This window comes from Coccinella septempunctata, chromosome 6 (assembly GCF_907165205.1).
Source record: "Coccinella septempunctata chromosome 6, icCocSept1.1, whole genome shotgun sequence".
Lineage (NCBI taxonomy): Eukaryota > Metazoa > Arthropoda > Insecta > Coleoptera > Coccinellidae > Coccinella > Coccinella septempunctata.
The window spans coordinates 23,221,448-23,249,419 of record NC_058194.1 but is presented as its reverse complement, the minus strand read 5'-3'; the positions used below and the strand labels follow the sequence as shown (position 1 = coordinate 23,249,419).

General features: G+C 35.9%; 1 protein-coding gene across 1 annotated transcript in view; it reads right to left on the bottom strand.

Annotated features, from left to right (window-relative positions):
* The window catches only part of LOC123314849, a 358,596-nt gene that overhangs the window by 103,864 nt on the left and 226,760 nt on the right, over positions 1–27,972 (bottom strand). The window contains exon 5 of the mRNA XM_044900234.1: positions 25,718–25,864. Within this exon, the coding sequence (XP_044756169.1) occupies positions 25,718–25,864 (147 nt within the window). The remainder of the gene's footprint in view (positions 1–25,717; positions 25,865–27,972) is intronic.

The following is a 27,972-nucleotide window of genomic DNA, read 5'->3' as shown; positions in this document are numbered from 1 at the left end:
GCTCTGTAGCATTTAAGGACTAGCAGAATTAAGGAAAGTCGAATGATGTTTGAATACAGTTAACCAAATTTTTTTTTCATCATCTTCTCGCTCTGAGAGAATGCCTGCTGTCAGTTTCCTTGCTTTTAATATAAATTTAAACTTTTTTTTTCAGGGCACATCTTTTCATTTGGTAAATACAATGAATTCTGGCATACACGCAATAATTTTTCAGGATTGAAATCAAAGATTTTCATTCTTTCGAGCTGCATCACTAACAATTATAACCGAACCATTCAAAGAGAAATGAGTAGCGTAAACCGAAATTGTTAGCGAACATAATGTATCCAAAACTGTTCCTGGCAGCAACTCTGCAACCTATTCATCTCATAATTTCAGAAACGAATTCCCAAATATAATACTGCCGTTGAATAGATAGGACAAGGAGCGACTACGGACGTTTACATGAAGCGTAAAGCAGATGCTCTTTGCGAACGTTCTTTCGAAATGTACACAAAACTGCACAAGGATAATCGCAGAGATACATAATTATAAAAAGCGAAATAAGCCAGAGTGGAGCATTATTAATTCTGCGTTATTGTGATAGAAACAATGGGAGTATACGTCATGTTTCCTGGCTCTAAATGAGCCGAGCGGGCTATTTTGCAGCAGTTTCGCAGCATCTCTTCCACCGAAACATAGCCAGGCTTGGCGAGGGTTCCTCTGAACATGCGGGGGGAGAAACTGTTGAACATTACTTTTTTCGTTTTCTTGCCAGGAACGTGCTCGAGAAATTCAACTGCACATTAGGCAATACGAATGCGTCGCAGGATTACATTATGGCATCCATGAAATTTTTACTGTTCGGGTTGGGCAGATTAATTTCCGAATTCAAAAATAGATGCATATTTCACGAATTATTCATTTGAAAAAGATAAATCAGTTGAAAATCCTAGATAAGTTCATAACCTGAAGTTCAGTTGACACAGCAATATTTCATTCCATCTTCGAAATAGATATTTAACTATACAATTACAGTTTTTGAGAATGTCAACTGCATATCTGAATCTTAATCAATACGAAAATCGTATTATATGAGATTCGATTGCATTACTTATGTTACACAAATACTATTCAAAATTCCGTCAACTTGTGTTATCTCTTGTCGAATGATATCCAGCGTTTATCAAGTTGACGGAATTTTGAACATGTTAGTGAACTAATAACACTCGATTCAAGTGAATATGAGGTGATATTCCATAATTTCTTGTTATTTCAAGAATATGAAACTAATTAAGGAGTAGTTATCTACCAGAAGTAAGAGATGGGACTCTCATGCATCTCCCATAAACTGTTTAGAAGTAGATACTGCGCAAAATACATTGAATGTAATTTTATAACAATGGAATTTTGTGAACAGGGTAAACATATGGATATCGATTGAAATTCAATCATATGAAGAATAAAGAGAGGAAAGAGTTAAATAATATAATATATTCCAGGGGCAGTATGTCCTGATTAACTTAAATTTTGTTTATTGAATTTCAATCAGACCCAGAAATTGACCGAATTGACACCAGAGTCATACATAGACATCCTTACCTGAGGCACTTGATCTAGTCAGAATTAAGTCACGAATTTGGTTTTTTAATACGCTGTTGTTTTGGAGTATTGAACTGCTACAGATTCTTGGTTGGTTCTTCGTTCTATCTTCTTCACAAATTCGTCCAAGGTATTGGTCATCTATGTAAGTGAGACTCAACAGTGTTCAAAGGTTTACAAGTGCTGAATGAAGGTAGGAAAGTGCTGATGACTCTACCCTCTGATAGGAAGAAGAAGCCATATATCGACCGAGACAAAATTGAAGTTTATTAAAGCCGTTGCTAGGTCTCAACTGACTTTTGGATCAGTAGCCTGGGGTTTCGTGGCAAAGAGCCATATCAAAAGAATTCAGGCCACTGAAAACAAGCTGCTACGATGTGCAATAGACGCACCTTGGTTTGTCAGGAATAGACAGATTTATAGGGACCTAAAATGGAAACCATAACGGAATTCATGAACAGAAAAGCAAAGAAATTATTCGAAACTACGAAAAACCATCCGAGACAAGAACTCAGGAGTATAGTGGACTACGACCCAGAGGAAGACAAAAGCAGAATGCGAATTTACTGAAAGAGACGAAGAGATCAATTAAAAAGAGATTAAAATAAGTACAGAAACTCATTTAAAAATCCAATGAAGTGTTATCCAATAGAGGATAAACACATAAATCCCAGCACGATAGTTTGCGAGAAGAAAACCGACTGAGAGATGAACGGTTTATAGACAAATGCCCGGAACCAATATTCAAGAAGCAGTTAAGGGTTTTTAGTGGGTCTCCAGCTCAGGAGAGTGAGAATCCCCACACTTTTTCTCCCTTAGGAGAAGGTGGTTCGTCTGACTTGTAAATTTTCCCCCTGATACACAAAAAAAAAGAGTGCTGATTTGGCTCTAAACTGTTGATTTGGGTTTTGGTTCAACTGAAATGATAGCTTATATGGATCAGGAATGGATTGGTAAAAAAAACAGAGAGGGGAGAGGTAATTTTCATTATCTGAGCGTTTAGCAGCTATCGGAGGAAGAAAAGGCAAGTTGGTTGACAATAAAACCACGAGTTTCGCTAGCCATCAAAAGAGAAAAGTTACGGTAATGTCCCAGTAATGGTCACTCGACAGAACCCTGTTTTTCGCTTTAACTTCAGTACAATCCAGAACTGAGTATCTTTTCCGAGATAACGATGCAATCCTCAGTCACACCGTTAAAATTGCAACGTTCGGTCAACCGCAAACCACTCAGCGTCAACCTGGAGAGGTACGGAATTCATTAGGAACCCCCGGAAATGACGACATTCTTATAAAATTGAAAATTCCTAACACTCAGTTACCGAGTCCGAACCGGGGACATAAAGTTTGGAGCATCCAGTTCCGGATACCACACGAGCGACATTACGACGACCCGTATGAAAGAGACAAGCGGGGGAAAGTTCTATCTGGAACGGCATAACTTTCAGGAGGAAGAACCTGTCGCATAATTAGTGGGAGACCGCGAAATGTAGCCAGTTGTTCTACCCGCACAATAAACTCGCTACGTCCCCATTCTGTCTGTCCATCATTTGTACCCTTTTATTCCATCGCAGCGGGATATGAATTTCTATTCGAGTATCTGATCTGTGATAATAATATACACTATGCCACTCCAAAAAGCGAGCATGGGGAAAATTCAATTTCAGAAAATCCAATTGTTTTCCCTTTAGAAATAAAAATTCGCCTCATAATATCAACCCTTTTGCACTGTTTGATCGTGAATAGGGTTGCTTGAGTCGGATTTGCCAGGCGTTTTTTGTCCCAGTCGCTAGCGACACTTTGCGGACAGGAAAAGGAGCTCGTCGTTTGTCAATCATCATAACAGTATTAATATCGTCTCGGAACGGTCCGAAAAGTTGTTAAGAAACCGAGTAATACTCTTTATATATCACAGTTTGTTTTCTCTATTGAAATCATCATAAGTTAAACCGGAGTGATATTGAGCAACTTTGAGTGAAGTGTCTTCTATATAAGTGAGGCGATAACCACGAAACCGGTACGGAAGGAGGGTTAGTTTCCTGTTTTTCTTCCCTTTGGAACCCCCTTTCTGCTACCAGACCAGTGGAGCTTCGCCTAGGGGAGAGAAGTTTCCAATTTTGACACCCCTAAACACAGAAATGAAGTGGTGCATATTTGACCCCATGTTTCTTTGCGAAATACTTATGTTTTTTGACATGAAATCACGCCCTGTACTAAACTGTACGTTTACGTCTTTTATAGAGAATTACGTATCCATAAGCAGTGTCAGCTCATCCTGTGAGACGAAAAGTTACAGGAATTCATATAATTATTATTAGGTACTTAATTTTATCATCACTCTTTCATAACAACTTCACATTTTTCACCAATTATTTTCAGAAATAAAGATTTATAGCATAATTTGCCTTCATCATACAACAATAAAATACGGCCCTGACTTTCTAAGGACGTTGAATGGTTGATGGTATCTATCCCAGTTCCTCTTTATTAAGTAAATGATTAGAGCCTCTGCGCTTTCTTGTTTAGCACATCATCTACTCACATCATCAGAATCGACTTCAGTTTGTCCTATGAAAAGTATGAAACTGATTCCAAAGCATGCTTCTGAGCCCGGATGGTTAGGCCTAAAACTATTCCTACAATCCATCAGATTCTGAAAATGGTCGTTCATTTTGGGTGGTTTTCACTTTTCAGTTTTTGAAAAATGCCATTTCCAAGATGAAAATCTAAACCAACGGAGATAGGCTTTCAAAATTGCTTGCAATAGATTCAGCGTGTCCGGAAACCTATTTTTGACCCAAAAAATCGAGATTTTCGAAATGGAGTTTTTGTGCTAGGGTGGAAGCCGAGGCAACACTGATTATATAACCAGAAATCCCAATTGGATCAGACGAATATAACAGGAGATATCGCAGATTGAAAATTGCAATTTTTGAAAAATGCCATTTCCAAGATGAAAATCTAAACCAACGGAGATAAGCTTTCAAAATTGCTTGCAATAGATTCAGCGTGTCCGAAAACCTATATTTTCGTACCAAAATTTCCTATATCTGACACTGTTCAGGAGAAAATAAATTTTTTTTGTTTTTCCACTATTCATTTTCGAGTTGACTTCGAAGAGCTCTCTGGAGTGCAATTCTCTATTGAATCATCAACTGTTTGGTTTTTTAGAATCTTCAAAACAAATTCTATGCACTCCATATCCTAGGACAGTAATAGAATATCCTGATTTTAAGACAGAGTAGCAAATAGGTCATTTTAGGGGGGTCTAACCCCTTGCTCATTTTTGACCCAAAAAATCGAGATTTTCGAAATCGAGTTTTTGTGCTAGGGTGGAAGCCTAGGCAACGCTGATTATATAACCGGAAATCCCAATTGGATCAGACGAATATAACAGGAGATATCGCAGATCGAAAATTGCAATTTTTGAAAAATGCCATTTCCAAGATGAAAATCTAAACGAACAGAGATAGGCTTTCGAAATTGCTTGCAATAGATTCAGCGTGTCCGAAAACCTAAATTTTCATACCAAAATTTCCAAGATCTGACACTGTTTAGGAGAAAATATTTTTTTTTGTTTTTTCACTTTTCATCTTCCATGCCTCTTCTTTTTTAGAAACGTTTGTAGTTGCTCGTGTAGGTTTCTCTGTCTGACCGTATCTGTAGTTCTTTGAACTATGTTAGTTCACAAAATATTCTGGTTAGTTCACCGTTATGAAAAAATAAAAGCAAAATATGGCCATAGCAATAGAGAATGAGCGTAAAACAGAAGTACAAAATTTTAATGCTGTAATAAAAAATCAGATTATCTTCAACAGAGTTTCTTCTGAATGCTGCAAAACAGATAAACTGATGAAATATTTCATCGATTTCAAAATATTTTTGCAGCCAATGATCTTGGTGAACCATTTAACTGATTTTGAAACATTTGTGAAGATTGTTTTGAAAGATTCCTTATCGAAGCGCAGGTTTACTACAAAATGTGCAACCCAAAACGTTTTGTGGATTGGTTTATAGCATACCGCAGAACAAGATTCGCTCAAGATAAGTGTTAAAACAAGAATGCGAAATGAAAAATTTATCTTCGATTTATAGTGAACCTTCAAGACATAATAATATTACATTTGCCTGATAAATTTTATGTTTCACTCAATTATGTGCGTCAGAATTTGGAGTTAATTTCATCATACTGTCTTTCATGAGGTCCTAAATTATGTTTTTACGTTCTCACGATATTCTAGAATAAATAAACTGAACTAATGCATCTTCTAGACTATGGAATGCCGAGCATCAAGTACGGATGTCACACATGTGTAAATATCTTGTTTGAAGAAGAGTTGGGAAAATATTTCTGTCTTGTTTACCTATTGGTAATGTCAACGCAGAAAGTGATACATATCGAAATCACATGGATGAGTTGAGTTATATAATTCTGAAATGAACTAGGTTCGAATCATTTTTGGTCAATTCTAAGGAATAATTTTGATTTTTAAAAGTCAGATTACATCGATAATACTTTAATGAAATAGATTGGAATATCCAAAGCTGATGATTCACTTTTAAATAGCAATAAAGCAGACACATAATTTAAATGCATGTATACTATTTCAGTACTGAATATTTTTCAACTAAAAATTATTAATATATTTCCTCTGCAAATATGAAGATACTGCTCAGTAACCTGTGCTGAAATCAATCACATTAAAAAAACCCTCATTACTCAACATTATTCAACCATTAATTGAGCTTAACTTGATGCAGTATATTACAACGACAGTAAGTAACCTGAAGTACTTACAAGTATATTTGTGAATTAACAGTCCTAATAACTATTCACCTAATTCTCACATATATCAAAACAAAGACAGAACATTGTGGCATTCAAAGTTTTTCTTCTATTAGATTAGGTTTATGATGACTAAAACTGATATAATACTGAAAAAGATTTCGCATTTTCTTTCTTTCCATTTTCTTTTCCATTTTATTTAACGAATGAAATACCTACATCATGCATTTTATCTTGTTTCACTAAATAATACCACAAACGTACCTATGTACTTAATTACTCTAGACACGGAAAATTGATATTTCATGCAAGAATTCAACAATATGTCGACTTTAATGAAATCACCGTAACTGATGGTGAGTTTGATAGCGCCAGAATTTTATATTTTATGAGAATGTTAATGTAAATATCGGAATAATAAGTAGTGGTTGTCAAGTTGGTTATGGAATTTATTGCAAGAGTTATATGAAGCATTTATTTGTGGACGCAATATTTTTCCAAGTCTCTCTGATAGGGGTATGATTCCAGTAAATCCATAATATTATGTAAGAAATTTCACTTGCTTGCATTTCACTTGGTACTATCCTTAAGCAGTATGAAAATTGATAATTTTTAAGGCTGAAATACGTTATAATACCCTAATTCAGTTATCAGTTACATCCAGTGAACAAAAAATGCTATTGAGAATCTCCTAACCCAAATTTTTCAGGGTCACTGCTTAAACCAAAAAAAAATTATTCATTAAGAATAAGCCACAGATTGGGCATACGAAGAATTTAGTAATTTTCTAATGCAATGCATGCAAATATTGAATATATGAAAATAAAAAAATATGCCAAAAAAAAGGTTGTGCCTTGAAATTGAATTTCAAGTCAGTCCGTTCCTGATTTTCCTATCTTGTTTCGAACTGAACAACATGAACTCTGGAATGAATTTTCAGCAGATGCGATGAATAATTCAAAAAGTTATAGAAATTTCAGGAACTTTAGAAAAGTGTATGCATTTCTGAGAAGAGATACCTAAATTACCGAAAAAGGGTTCTTTTGAAATAAGCGAGATGTCCTCTATTCACAGTTTTCGTTTGTCCGTGAAACAACCTGTATAATTTAAATTTCCACTCCACTCCGTTTACTCCTACTTACTTTTCTATTCTTATCACATATCAAACAAAAATATGAGTACCGCAATCATTCGCCTTATGGAAAAGAGGGTGTTTCACTTCTATTTCTTTTCATTAAAAGCCACCCCTATCAGAAATTCAGATATGAGCAACACTGGCATGATGTCGTGTGCGATAAGCATCTACCAATGTTCACATATTAATTCAGAGGTTGCGGTGATAAAAATGGAATTCCACAAATCTCTGCATATGATTGATGGAACCAAAGGGTGACATTTTTATCGATAACGAATTTTTGCACGTCATGTTATGACTACCCCAATTGAATTACAACATTTTCTATTAAACCTTTCATGATTAATGGCTTGCATTAGCTTCACAAATTGAATGCGGTGTCAGAAGAGACTTCACGCAAATCATGAGAGGTTTTCTTCCAATTGACCCTCAAGGTTCATTTTTTACGACTGCATTGATATATTCTCCTTTATGACTATTGTAGCAATCATTATTTCTCTACTGTGTAATAAATTAGCCAGTAGAGTGCGCAATACCTACTGTACAAATCAAAAGAAGATGAATAATATATATTTATTTTCTTTTATAACCTGAATATGAAATGTCGTAATCAAATTGGCAATGGAATATGGACCATAAAATCAAGTAATTGAGTTTTTTCCCTTCATTATGAAGTTTCATCAAGTATCGACCACATCAATTCAATATTCAAGGTGGACTCATTTTATAATTATTCATTGATAACGGATGCTCTTATCGAAGAAGGAAATGTAAACCAGCGCTGACTATTTATGGTAATATGTTTCTATCAACGAATTCTTCAATTAAATGCAGAAATCGTATTTTCCTAGAATTCGTATTTTGAGCTGTTTGAGCTTCGAATAAACCACCGCAATAATATGTTTGAGGCAATTGGGTGGGATAGACAATTTAATTAATTCCATTTAAACTATCGGAATAAAACGTTCCTAGAATTTTATATACCTATCAAGTTGCATTCTCTCTGCTAGCAATCTATTTTTAAATTCCATTTATTGAAGTTAAGAAACCTCTCCGTTTATTTTGAGATCCTTTTTATGAGGAATGTTCGTGGTCTCTAATTAGACAGACGATAAAAGTATTATGAGACAGTTTCCCGATGCCATTGTCATCAATCATTTTATTTCCCGACTCCTGAAACTGTACTAATAAAATGAAAGGCGAATCATATCTCAATTTACTCTGAGTTTCTTGTCATTTCTCTTCAGTAGTATGTTAATTAATTAAAGGGTATTTCGAAGGAAACATGCTTTTTTTCGTTAAAGTTAATCTCATCTCATCTACTTCAAGAATTTGTGAAAATGAAATTTTTTAATAAAAATTTTTTTGATAAAAATGTATATCTGCCGAAATTCATAATTACAACCTTAATTAATTCCGACAAATAACACCTAATCGATTCATCAAGAGGAACTAATATCTTTTTCAAAGTTTAGAAGTAAAAAAATACCCATTGGAAAAGGATAAACATCATTTATTGTTATAATAAAACGGAAACTGCTATATTTGAGCCTTCCCTAAATACTGCAACTCCAATTAAATCATAAAGATAATCATGGAGATTATACAATAACAGAATAATTTATTATTTGCGTGTTTGGAAACACTCCTTGTCAGGAGACAGATGACGTCTATTCATTTTTGGGTATATCAATTACAGCTCCATTTGATGGCTCATTTATATTTGGTGGCAGTTCAAGATGATACGACATAACAGGACGCACATTAGTTAATTGGATTTAGTTGGTGTCCTGTTTGATGCGGAATTAAATTCAGACTTTAGGACCCCTGGTCGATAAGGCTTTGTTCATTGAATATACCCCATTTACAATTTTATTCAATACTTGCTCAATCGGCACATAGTGTCTTGCCAAAGTGAGGAAAGATTAAGTAATTGGAAGTGAAATGAGAGATGAAAATAATTTACTTAGAATATGTAGTATGAAAAATGAAAAAAGTTCAAACTTTTGAATGAAAAATTATGGATTTAGTACATATTTATCCATATAATATTATGTCAATTCCTCATTTATAACGAACATTTACTTTTTCTTTGCAGTACCTCTTTGTAAACATTTTTTGTTCTGTTTGTTGCATAAACATATAAAGTTGGGGTTTGTCAAATGGATTTTCAAGTTTAATGCTGCAGACATTCAAGGGCGATTGTTTTATTGTTTTTTGAAGAATGACTAACCTAACCAAAATTTAGTGACAAGAAAAGTGCAAAGCCATATTGTGATCGTGTTGTTCACGAGTTCATCTGTCAACTGTCAACTGCCAGAAAGTGTCAATCACTTGTCCATGGAGGGCAGACTACCCAACATACATTTGCACGCGAAATATTTATGTTGTTCGGTTTTCTTGATTTTCCCTGTTCACCAGACTTTTTTTTTCGAATTTTTCTTCCGTAAAATCTTTCTACAGAGTTTGAGGAAGTTTTCGAACAAAAAATGAATGACATCGGTTCAGCCGTTTTTACTTCATGCGCTGACAAGGTAACACAATGCTCCATTATCTGGTGCTGGTATGTTTTTTCGCTGTGGACCAGAGGAAGTGTCTGACTTTGTGGATAGTTCCATCCAAATGTCCCTTTAACTTCAACATTTGTAAAAGTGAAAGGAAGGGAAGGATCGCATTCAGAAGGGTAGGTCCTGAAATTTGGTTTTCTCGTAATCAGTCGACATTTACATTTATAGAAGTAGATCGAGATATCAAAGGAGCAGAGATTGATTAGAATAAATACAAGAATACAAGAAAACAGAATATATACAAAAACTTCAGCGCGTTGTTGTGCAAGAAGAAATAAACCGATCAAAAGACTGAAGTTGCAGGGGACCAAAGAACAAAAAGTAAGGACTACCACGCAGGTTTTCAGGAGAGGTTCATCTATGAAGGATACAGAAAATACTCCAGGGATTTGAGACGAAATCGGCATTCGCAGATCCAGTTTTGGGCCACAGACCATTGTTTTGTGGATGGAAACATTTGGGGTAGGTAAAAGCTGATGTAAACAGGTTCAGGATTATACAGAACAGCCAAAACCTCTTAAAATCCATATGATTTGAAATTCTGAATGTGGGTGATAGAAAAAATAAATATAACAGGATATCAACGTTTTCGTACTGCCCCTATAAATCAGAAAGTTCTTGTGTGCACTCTGTATATCACAACGCTAATACAATGAGTGTCGTTGTCATGACACTTTTCGATATTTCGATAAAATGTAGTGGTGGGTGGAAGCTTTGTTGTGTAAGTTGCGAACTGACAAAAAACCTTGTTTTCCTTTGAAGCCTCGACGAATGTAAAATACAAAGGGAACACACAAAGTTTCAACGTTTCCGACCAACCGACTTCAAACCCGATTCCATTTCAATCGGGCGATATGAGAAAAGTTCGCCCCAGAACGAGTCAATCGAATGTTCATTAAATAATTTCCAAACGTCAAAGTTCGAAACCTTCCAACAATGCCAATATATAACCTAGTAATGACACTGAAACCTGCGGAGCGGGTACGGGAGTTTAATTCGAGCAGAATTAATCGCGCGAAGGTGAATACCCAGCACCCTATAAAATGATCATTTCGAGTTTACGGAGCGTGATTTACTCCCCCATCCCCAGAATGCCCCAAACTTTCCCCCTGACGTGGTTTATCGGACCCGATGCCATTATCGAATTTAATTAACGGGATCTCGCTTAGTGATTCCTCGTGTAAGGAGGTTTGGAGTGGTCCTTCGGTCTGCTAAGTTGTGTTTAGTTGTTCGATGCTCTTTATGACCCCCTCTGGCCGGCTTGTCCACCGGGTGCCCCGTCTATGACTGGGATATATAGAACAGTACGACTTCTTTGGGTGTAGACCACGGTAGCTGGAGGAGACTACATGCTACGAGGATATATTGAAAAATTCTTAGCCTACTATAGAACCAAACAAAATTTCTATGTAAAAATATTTTATTACTCAACATACATTTATTACAGCTAACCTGCAACGTCCTTAGACCTTTCAGAAAAAATGTTTATTCTTGCTCTGCAAACCACACCTCCACAGCTTTTATTACCTCCTCGTTGGAAGAAAATTTACGACCTTTTAAACTTTTTTCAGTTGTGGAAAAAGATGATAGTCAGATAGAGCCAAATCTGGTGAATATAGGGGTGTTCTAGTAATTTGAACCCTAAATCACGAATTTTTTGCATGGCAACATGAGATTTTTGTGCAGGGGCATTGTCCTGCAAAAACAAAACACCTTTGGATAGCTTTCAGTATCTTTTTCCCGTAGAGTGATCAGTAATGTCGAATAGTAATCTCTGTTTATTGTTCTACCCTTACCCAAAAAATCAATCATGATTGCCATATTATAGCAATCCCAAAAAACTGAAGCAAGAACTTTTCCATCATATTTTTGGACACGAAACTTCTTAGGTCTTGGAGAACCAGAGTGTCGCCATTCCATCGATTGTTGCTTTGTTTCTGTATCGAAGAAATGTACCCATGTGTCATCCATAGTAACAATTCGGTTTAAGAAGTCTATCGTTTTCAAATCGAGCATAGATCGAACACGATGCTTCTACCCTTGAACGCTTTTAGTCAACATTCAAACATTTGGGGATCCATTTTGCAGCAATTTTTCTCATGTCCAAATTGACGTGAACTATATGATGAACGTATTCGTATAAAATATTCGGGGCTTCAGTTATACGTTTCAGCCCAATTCGACGGTCTGATAAAATCATGTTATGAACTGCATCGATATTTTCGAGGACTGACAAAGAAACTGTCCTTCCCGGTCATCATCTTCAATCGAAAATTTACCTCTTTTGAAGTTTGCAGTCCAATTTTTCACGGTCGCATACGAAGGACAATGATCACCAAGGGTAATAAACATATCTTGGTAAATCTGCTTATCTCTTAACCCTTTTAAATACAGGTAGTTGATGATGTATCGATACCCCAATTTTTCGATTCTCACATTTTCGGTGGATAACCTCTTTCTTTTAATTTATTGCGTAACTCTGGTTTACTTTTTTGACCTCAAACTTCACACTGACACTTCTAATAAGTTATTGTTCGTTGCTATGGTAACGCAATATTTTTTTTATGCATGGCTAACTAGATATCAATACATCCTCGTAGATGGACCAACCATTTGCATATCTCTCAATGGAGCACCTCATCTTGTATAAATCTCAGCGTCTTACCAACAAAGTCTTCACACTTGCCTCAGCAGATGTGTGCAGTCTAGCTAGGTCTAATCTTCCTACTTACTAATAGGAACTAGGCGGAACAGTCTATAGGTATATCTCTGAGATGGAGCCCCTCCATTTGAAATGATATAAACGTCCAACGAAATGTTATGAAAGGTTCTGAAACACCAAATATATATCTCAGGAGTGCATATTATTTTACCCGCAATACTTCTTCATGGACAAGGAATGTTATCCTGCGTTTTTGCCGCATCTTTAGTATACACCCTGTTTATGCAAGCTAGATCAAAAGATCCATTTTCCATAGAGTTATTCCTTTGTAGCGGGTGCAATATGCAGGAGTAATGAAATCGACATTTGAACGCTTTCAACCTCGCAACATGCATACATGAAGAACATAAGAACGTTTCCTAACCCTAGAAACATTCAGTATTCATGCAGTTGCTTTCAGGAAAAAGCAATTCACTCCGAAAAAAATCGCATTCACGTCACATGTGCGAACTCGAATATTACAGCATGCAACCGCAAAACAAGAAAAAGGGCAGATAGAGAGTACGTACAGTCGAAAATCTGCCAAGATGAAAACTGGGTCATCGTGCAGATCGAACCTTAAATAGCATGTTTCACATTTCCCGGTAGCAGCACTTATTCAGATGTATTCCGGTCGTAGTAGGCGAAAACGAAAATCGAATTTTAAAATCGCGCAATATTTTCTCGCATCACCCGTAAATGAAATGTCAAGTGGAGTGGAACTGTAGATACTTGGGAATTGAATGAAATGTTTACATTTTCTTTTTGGTCCTCTCTGAATCCGGAGTGGGTAATCAAGTAATGCTGCCTGAAAGCTAAAAGCTAGCGCTACATACATAAGCTTTCTACCAATTAAGAGGTAGCTGGAATCAGATGAATGTTTTCAATCCAGACTTCAGACGCACTGATTGCAGGACACTGGAAATCGTATATTTTCAGTTCATTCGAATCCCCTACTGCTGCTCATTCCGAACAGTTTAAGCTCTTTGGGATACGAATTTTAGTTGAGAGTCTACTGGAGAGGATACCGAGAAGAAAACTATTGAAATATTAATGTAATTCTCCCAGAAATACGTTGATATCTTACTCTAACTAAACGCACTTAGGATTAGTACACAATACAAAAGAAGAACTGTAGTTGTTCACTATAAGTAGACGTTTATGTAAAACAGATCAAAAAAAAACAATAGTTGCAAAAATAAAGTGTTGTCGAACTTGAACAATAAAATTGAAAAATACTAGCTGTAGGAATCTACTGTAGGACTCTATCAACAGTTTTGATTTCCACATGTTATGAGTGTATATTTTTCTATCTTCATTTGAAAATTTTATTCACTTCGCCTCATCAAACACATATATTTGATCATAAAAATAATAGTGTACATATCAATTCATCATTTATTCTCATTCATTCAAATGAGCGGTAGCCAAAGCATTTTTCATTCTTTCGTATCACAAAAGACACAAGCACTTTTAACCTAATAAAAATCTAATTTCAAATTGCTCATATACATATCATTGACAGGATGACAGAGAAGTCATCATTCATTGAGGTATGATTTTTTTCCTCAGTTTTATGACTTTAGTGATCTCACTATTCAATCATCATCAAAACCTTCATTTTAAGAGAACAAGCGTAACCTAACAACTACCACAAACCAGCTCAAAAGGATAGACAGGGGTACAAAACACTATCTCGTCAAAGTGATTTATCTCTTCTTACACAAACAGAAATGAGCCACTGTATATTGAGGTATGATAATTATAAGAATAGTTTCGAACGCTAACATATTTTCAACTACACCATTCATAACTGCCAATGGCAGTGTAACAAAAACATAATCAAATAAATATTAACATAACCGTTTGTTTTATATGGAAAAAGGATTCAGAAAAAGGTCAACATTCAATTGAATTCCAATGAAGAATAATGGTTGTGTTGAAAAACCGTATGATCGAAATACATCCTGTTTGACAAAAGCAGAGCCAAACAAATCATTGAATTTGATCAGTTGAACTTCCTCAAACGTGACAAGGCTCTGAATTTCGAGAGTCGAATGCAGATATTTCTGTTATAAAATAAAGATATGTTTTACGATAGAATCGTGCGCATACATACAAATACGACGTTTTCGAACGACTTGCATAAAGTTAGATGTTCTCTCTCAGAATTCCCGTGTGACATTTATGAATACATTTATTGAATGCTCCATTTCAAATTCGAATGGGAACAAAGTGCTCACTGCATCGCCTTATTTACGTTTAGTGTCGATATATTCGCAATAATGTACAAGAAGTCTCACACGAAAGCTTGCATATAGATAAGCTCAGCTGAATATTTGATATGAACTTGATGTTGAATGAGCTCTCACAGTGTACAGCTCCTAACTCTCATATCAGTTATCGTGAATCATACGAATGGTTTATTATGATTGAAGTTCTTTTCCCTTGTATTGTAGAGTAAGCTATTATGAACAGGAGTCTATATTATGACCTGAATCTAGAATATTGAAAACTTTTTAATATCGTGATAGATATTATTTGTTTTTCTTCCTCAACAAGATGTCTTCATACTCTGACTCGATATTCCCAACAACCGTATATCCAAAAACTTTTTCCAAGGAATAATTTCGTAGCTGAAATGCGAATTGCCTCACAACCCTTATATTTTCCAGCTGCTGAACCGTCAAACGAAGAGGGCATTCCTCCAGAAGTTCCCCTAGAGCCCCTTCGGCGGCGATAAAATCGAAATGAAAAACAGACCCTATGGGGGTGAATTAGGTAACCTGTTGTTGTATAAGAATTCAATTTCCTTCGCGGATTTTTCGCGTAAGACTTAATTTAGTGGATATTCGTATATTTCATTAGGAGTTCCTGGAAAAGATAGAACACAGATTCGAAGTAATTTTCTGGATTTGCAGTAAATTCGCATTTCTCTTTCGAACTGGCGAATGAAGTTGAAGGGGTGGCTTCAATTAAGAACGGAATTGAAACGTGTTCTTGTTTTAATGGATAAACGTTACATGTTGTTGAATAGGTCTTGAGTTGCTTGGGAAAGGTTCGACTTGATGGAAAACTCATTTGGTTGAAATTTTAAACTGGCCTGGTCAGTTATTGAATTTTACCACTGAGAGTCAATACGGAAACATAATTTGGGAGGAAAGCAAGTGAAACGAAAGAAAATAAAAAGAAACAACTCTTAACCCTATATAATAAAAAATAATGGAGCACAAACAATAACAAAACAAAACTAAATACTCATCCAAATAGAGACTAGGAAAAATAGAACTGAGAATAAGTTTCCTTATTTCTAAACCTCCCGAAAAAGACAAATTTTCACAGTTATTCCCAAAACAATATTAGATTAATAATAAATGCAAGAGCTGATACTTATCATTGACGTGAAAACCTTAGAGAAACCCGAAGGAAAAGTTTCTATAATATCTAAGTGGAGAACTACAGTGCATAAATTTCACCTCAGAAGGTTATATTTTTCAAATACTGTTCAATAGAAAACACAAAAAAGTCTGCAGTTCGGCTGATTACCGTCTCGACGGTTTTAAGTGAATTTTAATGTTTTCCCTGAAGCCTTGCGTATCTTTCAGAGCCCTTAGGTATTACAAAAATAAGTTGTGATCTCTTTAATGGAACAATCGTGAATATTTAATTTGCAGCATTGATACTGAAAACTCTCTCACAATCTGCTCCACTTTGGGGGTAATATGGCACCGTCACGACGATGGTAGCTTGAATCCAATTCAAATAATGTTAGACACGAACTCTTCAAAAACTGTGATGCTAGTTACCTCTTCTGGTTCTCATTTCAGGCCGATCAATACAAGGAATGAAAATTAAAGACCATAAAAATATGAATTTTGGCTTGTGTAGGTGTGTTGTATTTCAGTCCTCTGAAAAAACGACAAAGAGGGTTCCAAAGCTCAAGAATTAATGAAGCGTAAATCGAAAAGGTGATAAGCTCTTCCAGCATTCTCCATCTTGGGTTTCTGTATTTGCCGAATAGAACTTGTTTCTCTTGTTGCTGTCTTCTACTTCGTTTTCCTGTGGTTTTTTCTCCTTAAAATATTGTCGGTTAAATTTCATCTCTCTATTTTGTTTCCAGGTTTTTTCTCAGTATGGTCCTCGGTCTCTTGATTCTTTGTTTTCGTCTATATTCACACTAATACCGCATTTTTCATGACTTCTGTTATGTATTCTTTGATTGTTGTTGATTGTTGTGGTTTCTGTCATCTGTTTGATGTTTTCGGTTCTTATATACCATTCTGCGTCTAGAGTTATATTTTGTACGATTACCAATTTATTGAGTTGATTCTTGTTTATTATTCAAATTTCTTTCGAATGTCAAAGTCGGTTCAGTTATTGAATTGTAAAGTCTAACTTTCAGTTCTATGTCCAGTTTGCTCTTCCAGTTCTTGAGGGGATAGATGTATCGTTTGTTTCTTCTCGCTTTCCTGGCTGCGTTCTCTTTATTTATTTGCCATTGTATTTCTTTGTCATTTATTTTTATAATAATTTTTGATTTATGTTTCTTGATTTTTTTTATATTTAAACATTATTCTTTGTCTTTAGCTTTCATTTATTTTCATACTCAATTTCCTGTACCGCTTTATTAGCTTGTCAATGTGTGTCTGTAGTTTTTTTCGTCATGCTAATGTGGATATGATTTTATAAGTTTGACGAAAACCTACTGTCGGTAAGTCGGTTTTAGAATCTCATAAATGATTACTGGATGCCATACTTTACTAAATGCTTTGGATTTGTCAATTAATACTCTGAGTAATTAGGCCTAAGGTTATAAGTACTATTGATCCTATTGATACCTATCTTCCTGACTTATTACGTCTAGCTTCTTCTTCTGTTATGGTCTTCTCCATATACCTCCCTTCCTGGTATCTTTAATATTATTATTGTCAGTGCCCCCTTTTTTTTTACTATTGGTAAACTACTTCCACGTATATCCGAAAATGTCCTCTGTAAGCTGCAGAGTCAAAAAGATGTATATTCCGAGATTTATAGCAGCACGTGATGATTTTCCAAGTGTGCGGAGATCGAAACCACAATTTCTATAAATACATAAATTGCCACAAAACGAAATCGAATAATCCCAGTGCTCGTTTCTCGTTTTATGAACGAAAGGTCCCATAAACGTCCCCAAATTCTCCCTCAAGTCAAACATTTTAAGTTTGTATTGAGCAATGAAACTTATCTAGCAGTGGCCAATGTCCGCTGGGGAGATACGACATAGATAGGAAATATTTGTGGGCCATCAGATTCTTATCGCGGAGGGCTGGGCACGGGATGTAGTTAAGATGCCATTGTCAGATAGGAGTCTGCATTGGGAACAACGAATTGCAGTAATTTGAAGGGGAAACTGTTTGATTTAATTTGAATTTCATTGGGGTACAGAGTTATATCTGATCGGCTCGCCTCAACTCGCCACTTTTATTGGCGTGAGAATGGGTTGGCCGAAAATTACTTTGGAACTCATGGAAATTCAAGTTTGGGGGTTACTCTCATCGTATAGTAAAAATTTATGCATTTATAGAAGGTAAATAGGGAATTTCGAGCAATATTTTTAGCGATGATAGATCACCAAGAAATAAGTGCTTTTTGTACAATGAACTTATGCCTGATATTGATTATGGAGGGTGTTACAACCTTTAAGAGGGCCAAATCGATTTTTCCCATACAACTACTGACTATGATATTTTTCAATTTTTGGATATTATATGACGATATCAATACCCGTTAATTGCTTATACTTTTTCAGTCCTTCATTGAGGTACCTTGTTTTCAATGAGTTCTTCTTTCGAGAGTATAACTTCAGCAAGGTGAACCAAAAATGTCCATTGGTGCTTTTAAATATTACTGGTGTTGAAACTGGTGTCAAATGAAATTATGCTTGAAGTCATTGAAGGTGTTACTACTATCAGAAATGGCATTGAAATAATAATTTCAGAATGATCGTAATCAAAAGATGAAATGAACCTTGAAAGAAACTATCACAAATGTGATATGGCGATACATTCTGACATTCAGGCTGTGGTTAGAGTCTTGAACTCTTATATCATCGATTCCAAAATGGTATGGAAGAACCGAAGAAAACTCAACGGAATAGTCAAAACCAACAAGGTCTGTTTGGTCTGGGTTACAGTCACCTCAGAATTATACAATGCGTCTGTAAACAAATGCGAAAGACTTAGGGCGATGATTCCTCAATGAAAATAAGCAGGGTAAGTTCCTATAAATCTTTTTCGAAGTAGACCTCCCTTCCAAGATACAGCCTATGGAAGGAGATGTCGAGTACCCAGTTTTTCTTTTTTTTACGTTTCATAAAAAGCACTGAGTCATAAAACCATACATAATATGGAGAACTAAGTAGATGTTACTCACACAATTTTTTTAGATCTCATAACTTTATTATCAGGCGTTGAAAATAACAACTCCTAATGATTTTCCTTCAAAAATTATTTTCATGGGATAGATTTTCGAGAAATTAAATTCTCTCATGGTTTTCCATTCAATTTTGGAGAAAAAAAGTCTCTTGCAAAACTTACAAGCAGTTCTGATAACTGTTCATTCCATCTCGTCGTATAATTGTTCCATAGAATGACTACCTCCCGCTAAAATACATGCATCAACTCTCTGACTTATAGACCTTCGTTGTTTTCAACCCCTAATAATAAAGTTATGAGGTCTAAAAGATTGTATGAGTAACATCTACTGAGTGCTTCATATTGTGTATAGTTTTATGACTCAGTGTTCTTTAGAACCAGTAAAAAAAAATAAAAACTGTCAACTTGTCATCGAAGCTTGCATCAAAGGCTGTATCTTGGAAGGAAAGTCCATTTCGAAAAAAATTTATAGGAACTACCCCTGCTTATTTTCATCGGGGAATCATCTCCCTAAGTCCTTCGCATTTATTAACAGACACCCTGTAGTTCTGCTGTCAGGAGTTTGAAAGTGGCAATTTCTTATATCACTGCATTTGACATGGGCAGTGAATTGAAAATTACGGGAATCTGTTATTGGCAGAGCTACTAGATTGTGTCGGAGTGAGTTATTTGAAAAATATCCCAACTCGAGGCATGAAGATGAGAAATTCAGAAAATTTTTCTCAGTACCATCCTTCTGAAATTTATTTAATGAAGGAAAATAATTAAATTCACAAAATGAACCGAAAAGTCATCCAGAAGAATTGGAAGCGAAGAACAAAGAAAATAATTCCACAAGTCGAAATCGATGAAAGCAACATAATACATATTCAATTACGTTCGAAACAAACGAAGAATTCTTTGTTAACCAAGTTTGCTCGTTCCTGCAATAATATGAACCGAAACAGGGATGAACTCAGGGGGTATGAGAAATATCTGGCAAAAATTTTCAACATTGAGCTGAATTAACCGAATCTGCCAGGTTTCTAGGTCAAGGTCTTTCTTCACAAAACCAAGTTTTTGGTAAAATGCCAACTTTATTACAAAGTCTTCATCAGGGCTATGAAATGAAGAAAGTTCTGGATATAGAAACCAGTGAGAAGTCACCTAATTTCAATACATAGGTGTAATCATCATTCATTGGGAGTTCAGAAGGAGATTGATATAAGAAATTTTGTGGGAGTTATTGCTTCCAGCAAAGATATTGAAGAGAACAGTTTGTGAGTGTTGGAATGGTGGAGTAGGAATGCTCAGAGCTGCGTTCAGGGAATATTATCTGGTGAATTTTCCACCTATTATTTATCAAGATGGCGGGAGGTGAACAGGGCTTACCTCTGCAGAAAGATGATGACGAATATCCCCATTTCATTTCAATAACTACACAACAGCAACATCTGTCGTTTTTCTCATGATAGGTGCGGAATACTCAGAAACAACAATCCCCGCACCTCTTCTACCCGCTAATGGCCTCATCAATTCGTTATTTCATGAATTCTGGATCAAGGGGGTGGGTTGCGAACTTCTCAATTGTTCTGGAGCGGCGCGGGTTGACAGTTATTAATTGACTTTGTTATAATTTTCTATGAAGATTCCCGCTGGATGTGGAAGAACAATGGTCACGAGATATTGAATTAATTGACTGTTATTACTTATTAGGGAATATGGTTCGCTAGGTAATTAGTTTGCAGATTCAATTATGAAATTACCTGGAGGTAATAATAAAGGCCCTCAGTGGCGTCCCATTGTGGGAAGTCTACTTTTCCGGGTTACTCACGCTCATGGAAATTTTCGTCAGCGGTTTCTATGGAGACAGATATTTTCCTGAAACTACAACGTGCATCTTTCTAATGGAATAGATGGACTGTGGGACTGCATAATCTGAATTGATGTTAATAATGGAGGATTTTTTATCCAGCTCCATCTCTCTCGTTTTATTTTGTTTTGCGTTGATATCGAATATCGATCAACGAATTCAAAATATGAACTTGTCTTCTGTCAGTTGTTGAGAAATATTTGTGATTTACAGCTCAATTTTCGTTGTAGAAATAAATCTGTCAATATTTCAACACTATCGAAGGCTTCGAAGAAGTATTAACTATTCTTCTTCAAGAAAATTCTTTTTGACAAATTGTATTCATGAGGAGCGTAATTCAATATGATTTTAATAAGACACAGTTCATTGGTCAAATATCCAATATATTCAGTTGAAGGAAAGGGAATTTTCACCATATCTACTCGTGAAGAATATTTGAAGAAGAGTTGAATAGATTCGTGTATTCCTGTTTCTTAATACACATGCTTACATCATTGTACGTATTTCCAATACAGTTTCTTTGAAATATTGGTGAAATTGCCATAAATCTTAGCTATATTCGTCCCGAATCTTCGTTCATCTGACCGAATTTTTTGCTGTATTTCTTGATTGTTCATACAGAAAACTGAACGACATGTTGAATAAATGAATGTTCTACACACTTTCATGAAACTAATATATTTTCACACACCCATAATCGCTTATAAATACAAAATATTCGTAGGTCGTAGGAAAGTATTCAAATCATTTTCAAATATCAATTGACAATGCTCTGTCAAATTCTAAACAGCGCTACCTACAGTGAAAAAAATGAAACTAATCCGACATCTCCGACAAACATTAAACAAAATCGAATCAGTGAGTACACCATAGTTTTAGACATCATAGGTATTTTCAGCTTTTTCTTGAAATTACGGAAGTTTAAAAGAATTGATATTTTGAAAGATTCTGTGCAACCAATAAAATGGCAGCCATCTATAATTTTTTTTGTAAACACTTATTGATCTATTGAAGTGTATTGTAACATGTAACACTCTTGGATTGAAGATTTGATTCTTGTGGTTGATGGTGAATATTTTGAGTAGTTGTATTTCTTTTGTATTGTTAGGTGAATAATTTGGTTTGATTTTTATTATTGATTTAATATTCTTTAATATCAAAATATTCTACAAGGTACGGCAGAGTCGATTAATGAGTTTCGAAAGGTCATTGCTTGTGCTGTGGGGGGGAGGCAGGTAGGTGCGGAAGGGCTTCTTGTGTTCCTTCCTTAGGGTTTGTAGTTTCCAGCCCTCTTCGGAAGGAGAATTTTAAAATGTGATAACTCTGCTTTTGATGCGATAAATTCGACTTACTTTCAAATGATGGTTCATTTTATCTAGTAATTATCAATCAATCCAAAATGGAACATCTGAGATAAATAAAACTTTGAATATTTGTTCAACGGGTCTATTCCTTCAGGAAATAGGAAAGTCCTATTTCATTTAATTATGGAGGACGCAAGTTATGGAATTTCTTTTTTATAAATATTTGTATTCGAATTTGAATTCTACTTAAACGTTGATAAACGTGGCTATTGCCACCCTCTATTACGTTGCTATGCTGACATTAACTCATTGGAAAGCTAATCACCACCATTCCGGATAAAACTTTCCTATGTGATCAAAAGTGAAATAAAACAAAAACAAAACTTTTTGCCAGTCCCCTGATCACATTGCCTAAAATCACGCGAATAGAATTATAGCCATTGCCAAACCCAACAATTTCCCTCCTAAATCGACAAACTATTTCCATTATTCGATGGATATTACTCCCATTAAACGTTACTAAAATAAACGTATTAACATATGCGAAAACCGAAAGTTTGGACTACGAATGGAATTCAATTCTATGCGTCGAATTATTATTTTTGTTCAACCCCGCGATCAACACGCACCCAACCGGCAAAACTGGCATGAAAACAAGTTGTTATATAGTTGTTAGTGAGTTATTCACAAACCGACGGTAACAAAATCGATCTCAAGAGTGCCATTAAAAATAACGTCGCGTGCTGAATTGTAGCAGAGGACTGGTTCGTGTAATTACTATAAATAAATTATGGACTTCACGGACAGCCATATTCATTCTGGCACCTGAGCACCATAATTTGACTGGTATAAATCAGGGGCTGGACTGTACAATAACGAACGCTACTGTTCTGCAAATGTATACGTTGAGCTTCAAGTTAACATGTGGTGATGGTCAAGGGGTTTCCGGGGCATTCGGTAAATGTTGATAGATGCAGGGACGTGATTGCGATAATGTTCGAATCTCTAATGTATAGGGTGTTTCACGTCAGCGGGCCACTGGCTTTTATGATTGGCTCGTTGACCAGAATTTGATAGCGAACAAACACTAGTATTTTTCACGGACTATCCAGATATGCTACCAAACATAGGCATAAAATGTTATTACGTCAACGTTTTTCGAAAGAATTTCCAGTGATTTGCGAAATCAAATATCATTGGAACTGGAATAGTCATCCAGAATCCTAAATAGAATGAGATAATCCAAACTCTCCTATCTTGCTTACTTAGAATGATATGCCTTATCAAATTATCTCTGCAATGGCATGAAGAATGAGTGCGATTAAATCGTATCTCAGACTCCCTATATATTATTCTGGACCCTCTTCCCTATCTTGCCATGTACCCATGTCAAAAAGGCTATATATGAGTGCCGTATACCACATAAGTATAGAGACCTGAGGTATTCGTAATTTTTTTTCGATACGCAAAATCAGTTGAAGCATTTCTAAACTCTTTGTGATAATGTTATCAATGCGAAAATCGAATCGAAATTCGAAATCTAAGGCTATTTTCAGGTTGGTAACATGGCAGATGAGAGTTGAATACGTTGACTTTTGACTTTTCAAGTTTCTGATCTTCTTGAACAATTAAATCATAACAGATATTTTTGAAACCATTAACTAAAACAACCATATTTCTAATAGAAAATCGATATTCATTCATTCATTCATTGCTGCATCCCGTTACCGGGAATAAATCTACAAAAAGATCTAAGCACAGAATTATAATAACTGTGCACCATAGTCCTCCACGGTGACCTGTCTAACGCTAGTTGTTCCCAGTTATGATTGGCATTAACTGATTTTAGGGATTGATGTAGTATATCCTTAAACCGCTTATACTGGCCGTCTGGTTTCCGGGATCCCTCTGTCAATTCACCATACAGAGCTATTTTGGGAGTCTTGTGTCTTGCATCCTCAGAATAAGGCCGCTCCATCTGAGTCGGACCCTCGTCTCAATTGTTGTACAACTTGCGCGTTGCAAGACTTCTGCATTCGAAACTTTGTGAAACCATCTGATGTGCATTATCTGTCTTAGATGACGTTGTTGCGTTTGTTAGGTTGTCTTGGTCTTCAGATTGAGGTCGTGATTTTGAAACACTCTGACCTTTAGCTTCCAGAATGCCCGTCATGCCGAATTGATACGGTTGTGTATTTCCGTGTCTAGGTTAGCCCTAGTATTTATGAAGCTTCCCAAGTAGTCGAACTGCTCGACCTGTTTTACTCTCCAGGCTGATATGTGTTTGAAGGCTTTCTGGCAGACTTACCAGGATTTTGGTTTTGTCCATATAAGAGACTCAATTCATCAGAACTAATCTGCCCTGCCTGCCGAACCCAGAAATCATCCATAAATGCTGTGGAGGAAAAACTGTCTGACATGAGATTATGGAAGCAAATTTTCCATTCCTTCTTCCAAAGTTGCGTTTTATTAAAAGGCTCCGCTTTCTATCGACACCGAATCATGAATATTAAACCAGAACAAGTATACCATTACCAGGTCGTGTAAAACATAAATCATATTATGTTTCCTGAACAATAAATACACATATCGCGATAACTTTATGCCATCATAATTGAATTCAACCGGTTTATAACTGACTGGAGGCATGCAACAGCATTCAATTGCACGTCATATATTATTTTAACTTAGAGCAGAAAAGGCAACATGAAATTATTGAATAGATTTATTGATGATCAATGAATATTCTCAAATATATTGAACCAGAGCGTTAGGTGAAGAAAAAATTTCATATAAGTATCTTCATATGAAAGTTATTTATACAGGGTAATATATAAACATTGCGAATCTAGTCAGGATCTTAATCTTCAAGTTTGTTGGAGTTGGAAAGGCCCTGTAGGCCTTCATCCGGAAATGCTTCTTCTCCAAGATGCGCTACATAAGAGGCAACCCTCTTCGGAAATCCATCAGGAGAAGACAATTTTACCCTAGACGAGGGTGGCAATTTTCAACAATTCTTGTAATTTGAAAAGCTTTTTTCATGTAGATAATAAAATTCATTGTTCGATCACTTTACTTGAGTTCACATCTGAATATGTTGTCCCCAAAAAAACTCTTGCATTGCTCGAAAAAAGTTTCATCGAGTGAATGAATATTCGTAGATTATGAGTCATTTCATATTTCTTGTTTAATCTATATACATATATAGGGTTGCTGGAGCTTTGAAAATCCCATTCGTGAATCGCTCATCACATCAATCCGAATACTTTTATGAGTGTTTTCCTTTCTCGTATATTTCTGATTTTCCTAGACAGTCTATAGGAGCTCATTCATATTCCAGGAATAAAATCATAACCACGACTTGAAGGATATTGCTTACCTGTTCGGAAGACGTTGTCAGAAATGAGTGACAGTATTGGAGAGAAAAATGTCCCCGTGGCTCTCGAGCTAAGAAGCAGAATAAACGTCGTTGCGGATCACAGGTTGCGTAGGAAATTCTCCTCAGAGCATGAGCCATATACACCACCTGGAAATAGACATTTTCTTGAAAAGAAACTTAAAATCAGACAAATTTATTGATCGTATAATTGAACTATACCGCTCATAAAAAATAAAATATTCCTGTCCAGTTCAAGGAATTGGAGCTATGGAATATTGCTACTTGTTTCAATAAATGTAAGTACTAGTTGCAAAATGGCGAATGCGCCACCTTTTATTCAACCAATCTATAAATTCTTCTTTATTTTATGGAACTACCAGCTGACCCAGCGAAATTTCATGAGAATTTGACAAAAGTACTCCATCTATGAGCGTGTATTCCCGAAGAGCGTCATTTTCACACAATTGCAAACGTTGACAGGCCTCCTTTCGCGCCAGTAAACGGGAATAGAAAAACGTCTCTACTTGAATGGGATGTGTAAATACAAACTAATGGATCGGTGAAAATCACGTTTGGCTGATCTACGAGGATATATTGAAAAATTCTTAGCCTACTATAGAAATAAACAAAATTTCAATGTCAAAATATTTTATTACTCAACATATTATCCTCCTAATTGGATACATTTATTACAGCGAACCTGCAACGTCTCTAGACCTTTAAAAAAAATGTTTCTTCTTGCTCTGCAAACCAGACCTTCAGTTGAGGAAAGAGATGATAGTCGAATGGAGCCAAAACTGGTGAATAAAGAGGTTATTCTAGTAATTCAAACCCTAAATCACGAATTTTTTCTGTGGCAACATGAGATTTGTGAGTAGGGGCGATGTCCTGCAAAAACAAAACACCCTTGGATAGCTTTTCGCGTCTTTTCTCTTTAATTTTCTCCGTAGAGTGGTCAGTAATGTCGAATAGTAATCTCCGGTTATTGTTCTACCCTTATCCAAGAAATCAATCATGATACTCCATGGCAATCCCAAAAAACTGAAGCAGATTTTTGGACACGAAACTTCTTAGGCCCTGGAGAACCAGAGTGTCGCCATTCCATCGACCCATACTGGGTCGAAGAAATATACCCAAGTCTCATCCATAGTAACAATTCGGTTTAAGAAGTCTACATCGTTTTCAAATCGAGCATAGATCGAACGCGATGCTTCTTCCCTTGCACGCTTTTGGTCAACATTCAAACATTTGGGGATCCATTTTGCAGCAATTTTTCTTATGTCCAAATTGACATGAACTATATGATGAACGCGTTCGTATGAAATATCACTGCTTTAGATATCCGTTTCAGCCCAATTCGATGGTCTGATTATATCCTGTTATGAACTGCTCCGATATTTTCGGGGACTGACACAGAAACTTGCCTTCCTGATCGGACATCATCTTCAATGGAAAATTTACCTCTTTTGAAGCTTGCAGTCTAATTTTTCATGGTCGCATACGAAGGATATTGATCACCAAGGGTATTAAGCATATCTTCGTAAATCTGCTTACCTCTTAACCTTTTTAAATACAGGTACTTGATTTTCACAATTTCGGTGGACATCTTCTCTCTTTTAATTTATTCCGTAATTCTGGTTTACTTTCTTGAACTCAAACTTCACACTGACACTTCTAATGAATTATTGTTCGTTGCTATGGTAACGCAATATTTTTTTATGCACGGAACTGGTCTAGGCTAACTAGATATCAATACATCCTCGTAGTACTGGTTGTCCCTTTGTACAGCGTTGAAATTTGTGGGATGATTGTTTACAAGTGTATGTAATATTTGCATATGTGTGTACAGCTCTTGCAAAGTCATTTGGTATTGGGTCATTTTATCGTTGGAATTCTACGGTCCAAGTCCTATGCTAGCCATGTTACTTTCTGTGTGACTCTTTGTGATGAAGGTGAATAGAACTACTAATACGGTATCCCGAGAAGTTGCATACTTTTCTAAATATCGTTTTTCTTTGAAATCTTATTATTTTCACATGAAAAACTCTACCTATGTAGGTACGTATTTCAAAAGGTCTTGGGGTTTTCTGATGAGAAAACAAATTGATTTAATGCCCTCAACTTTTGACGGGCAGTTTATTTTAAAGTTGAACTGATTCCATAATCTGCAGTGGACTGAACCCATAAACTTATTTTCTGGAACAATTCTCAGGAACTATTTTCGCAGGATTCGAAATCATGATGTGAGAAGAAGA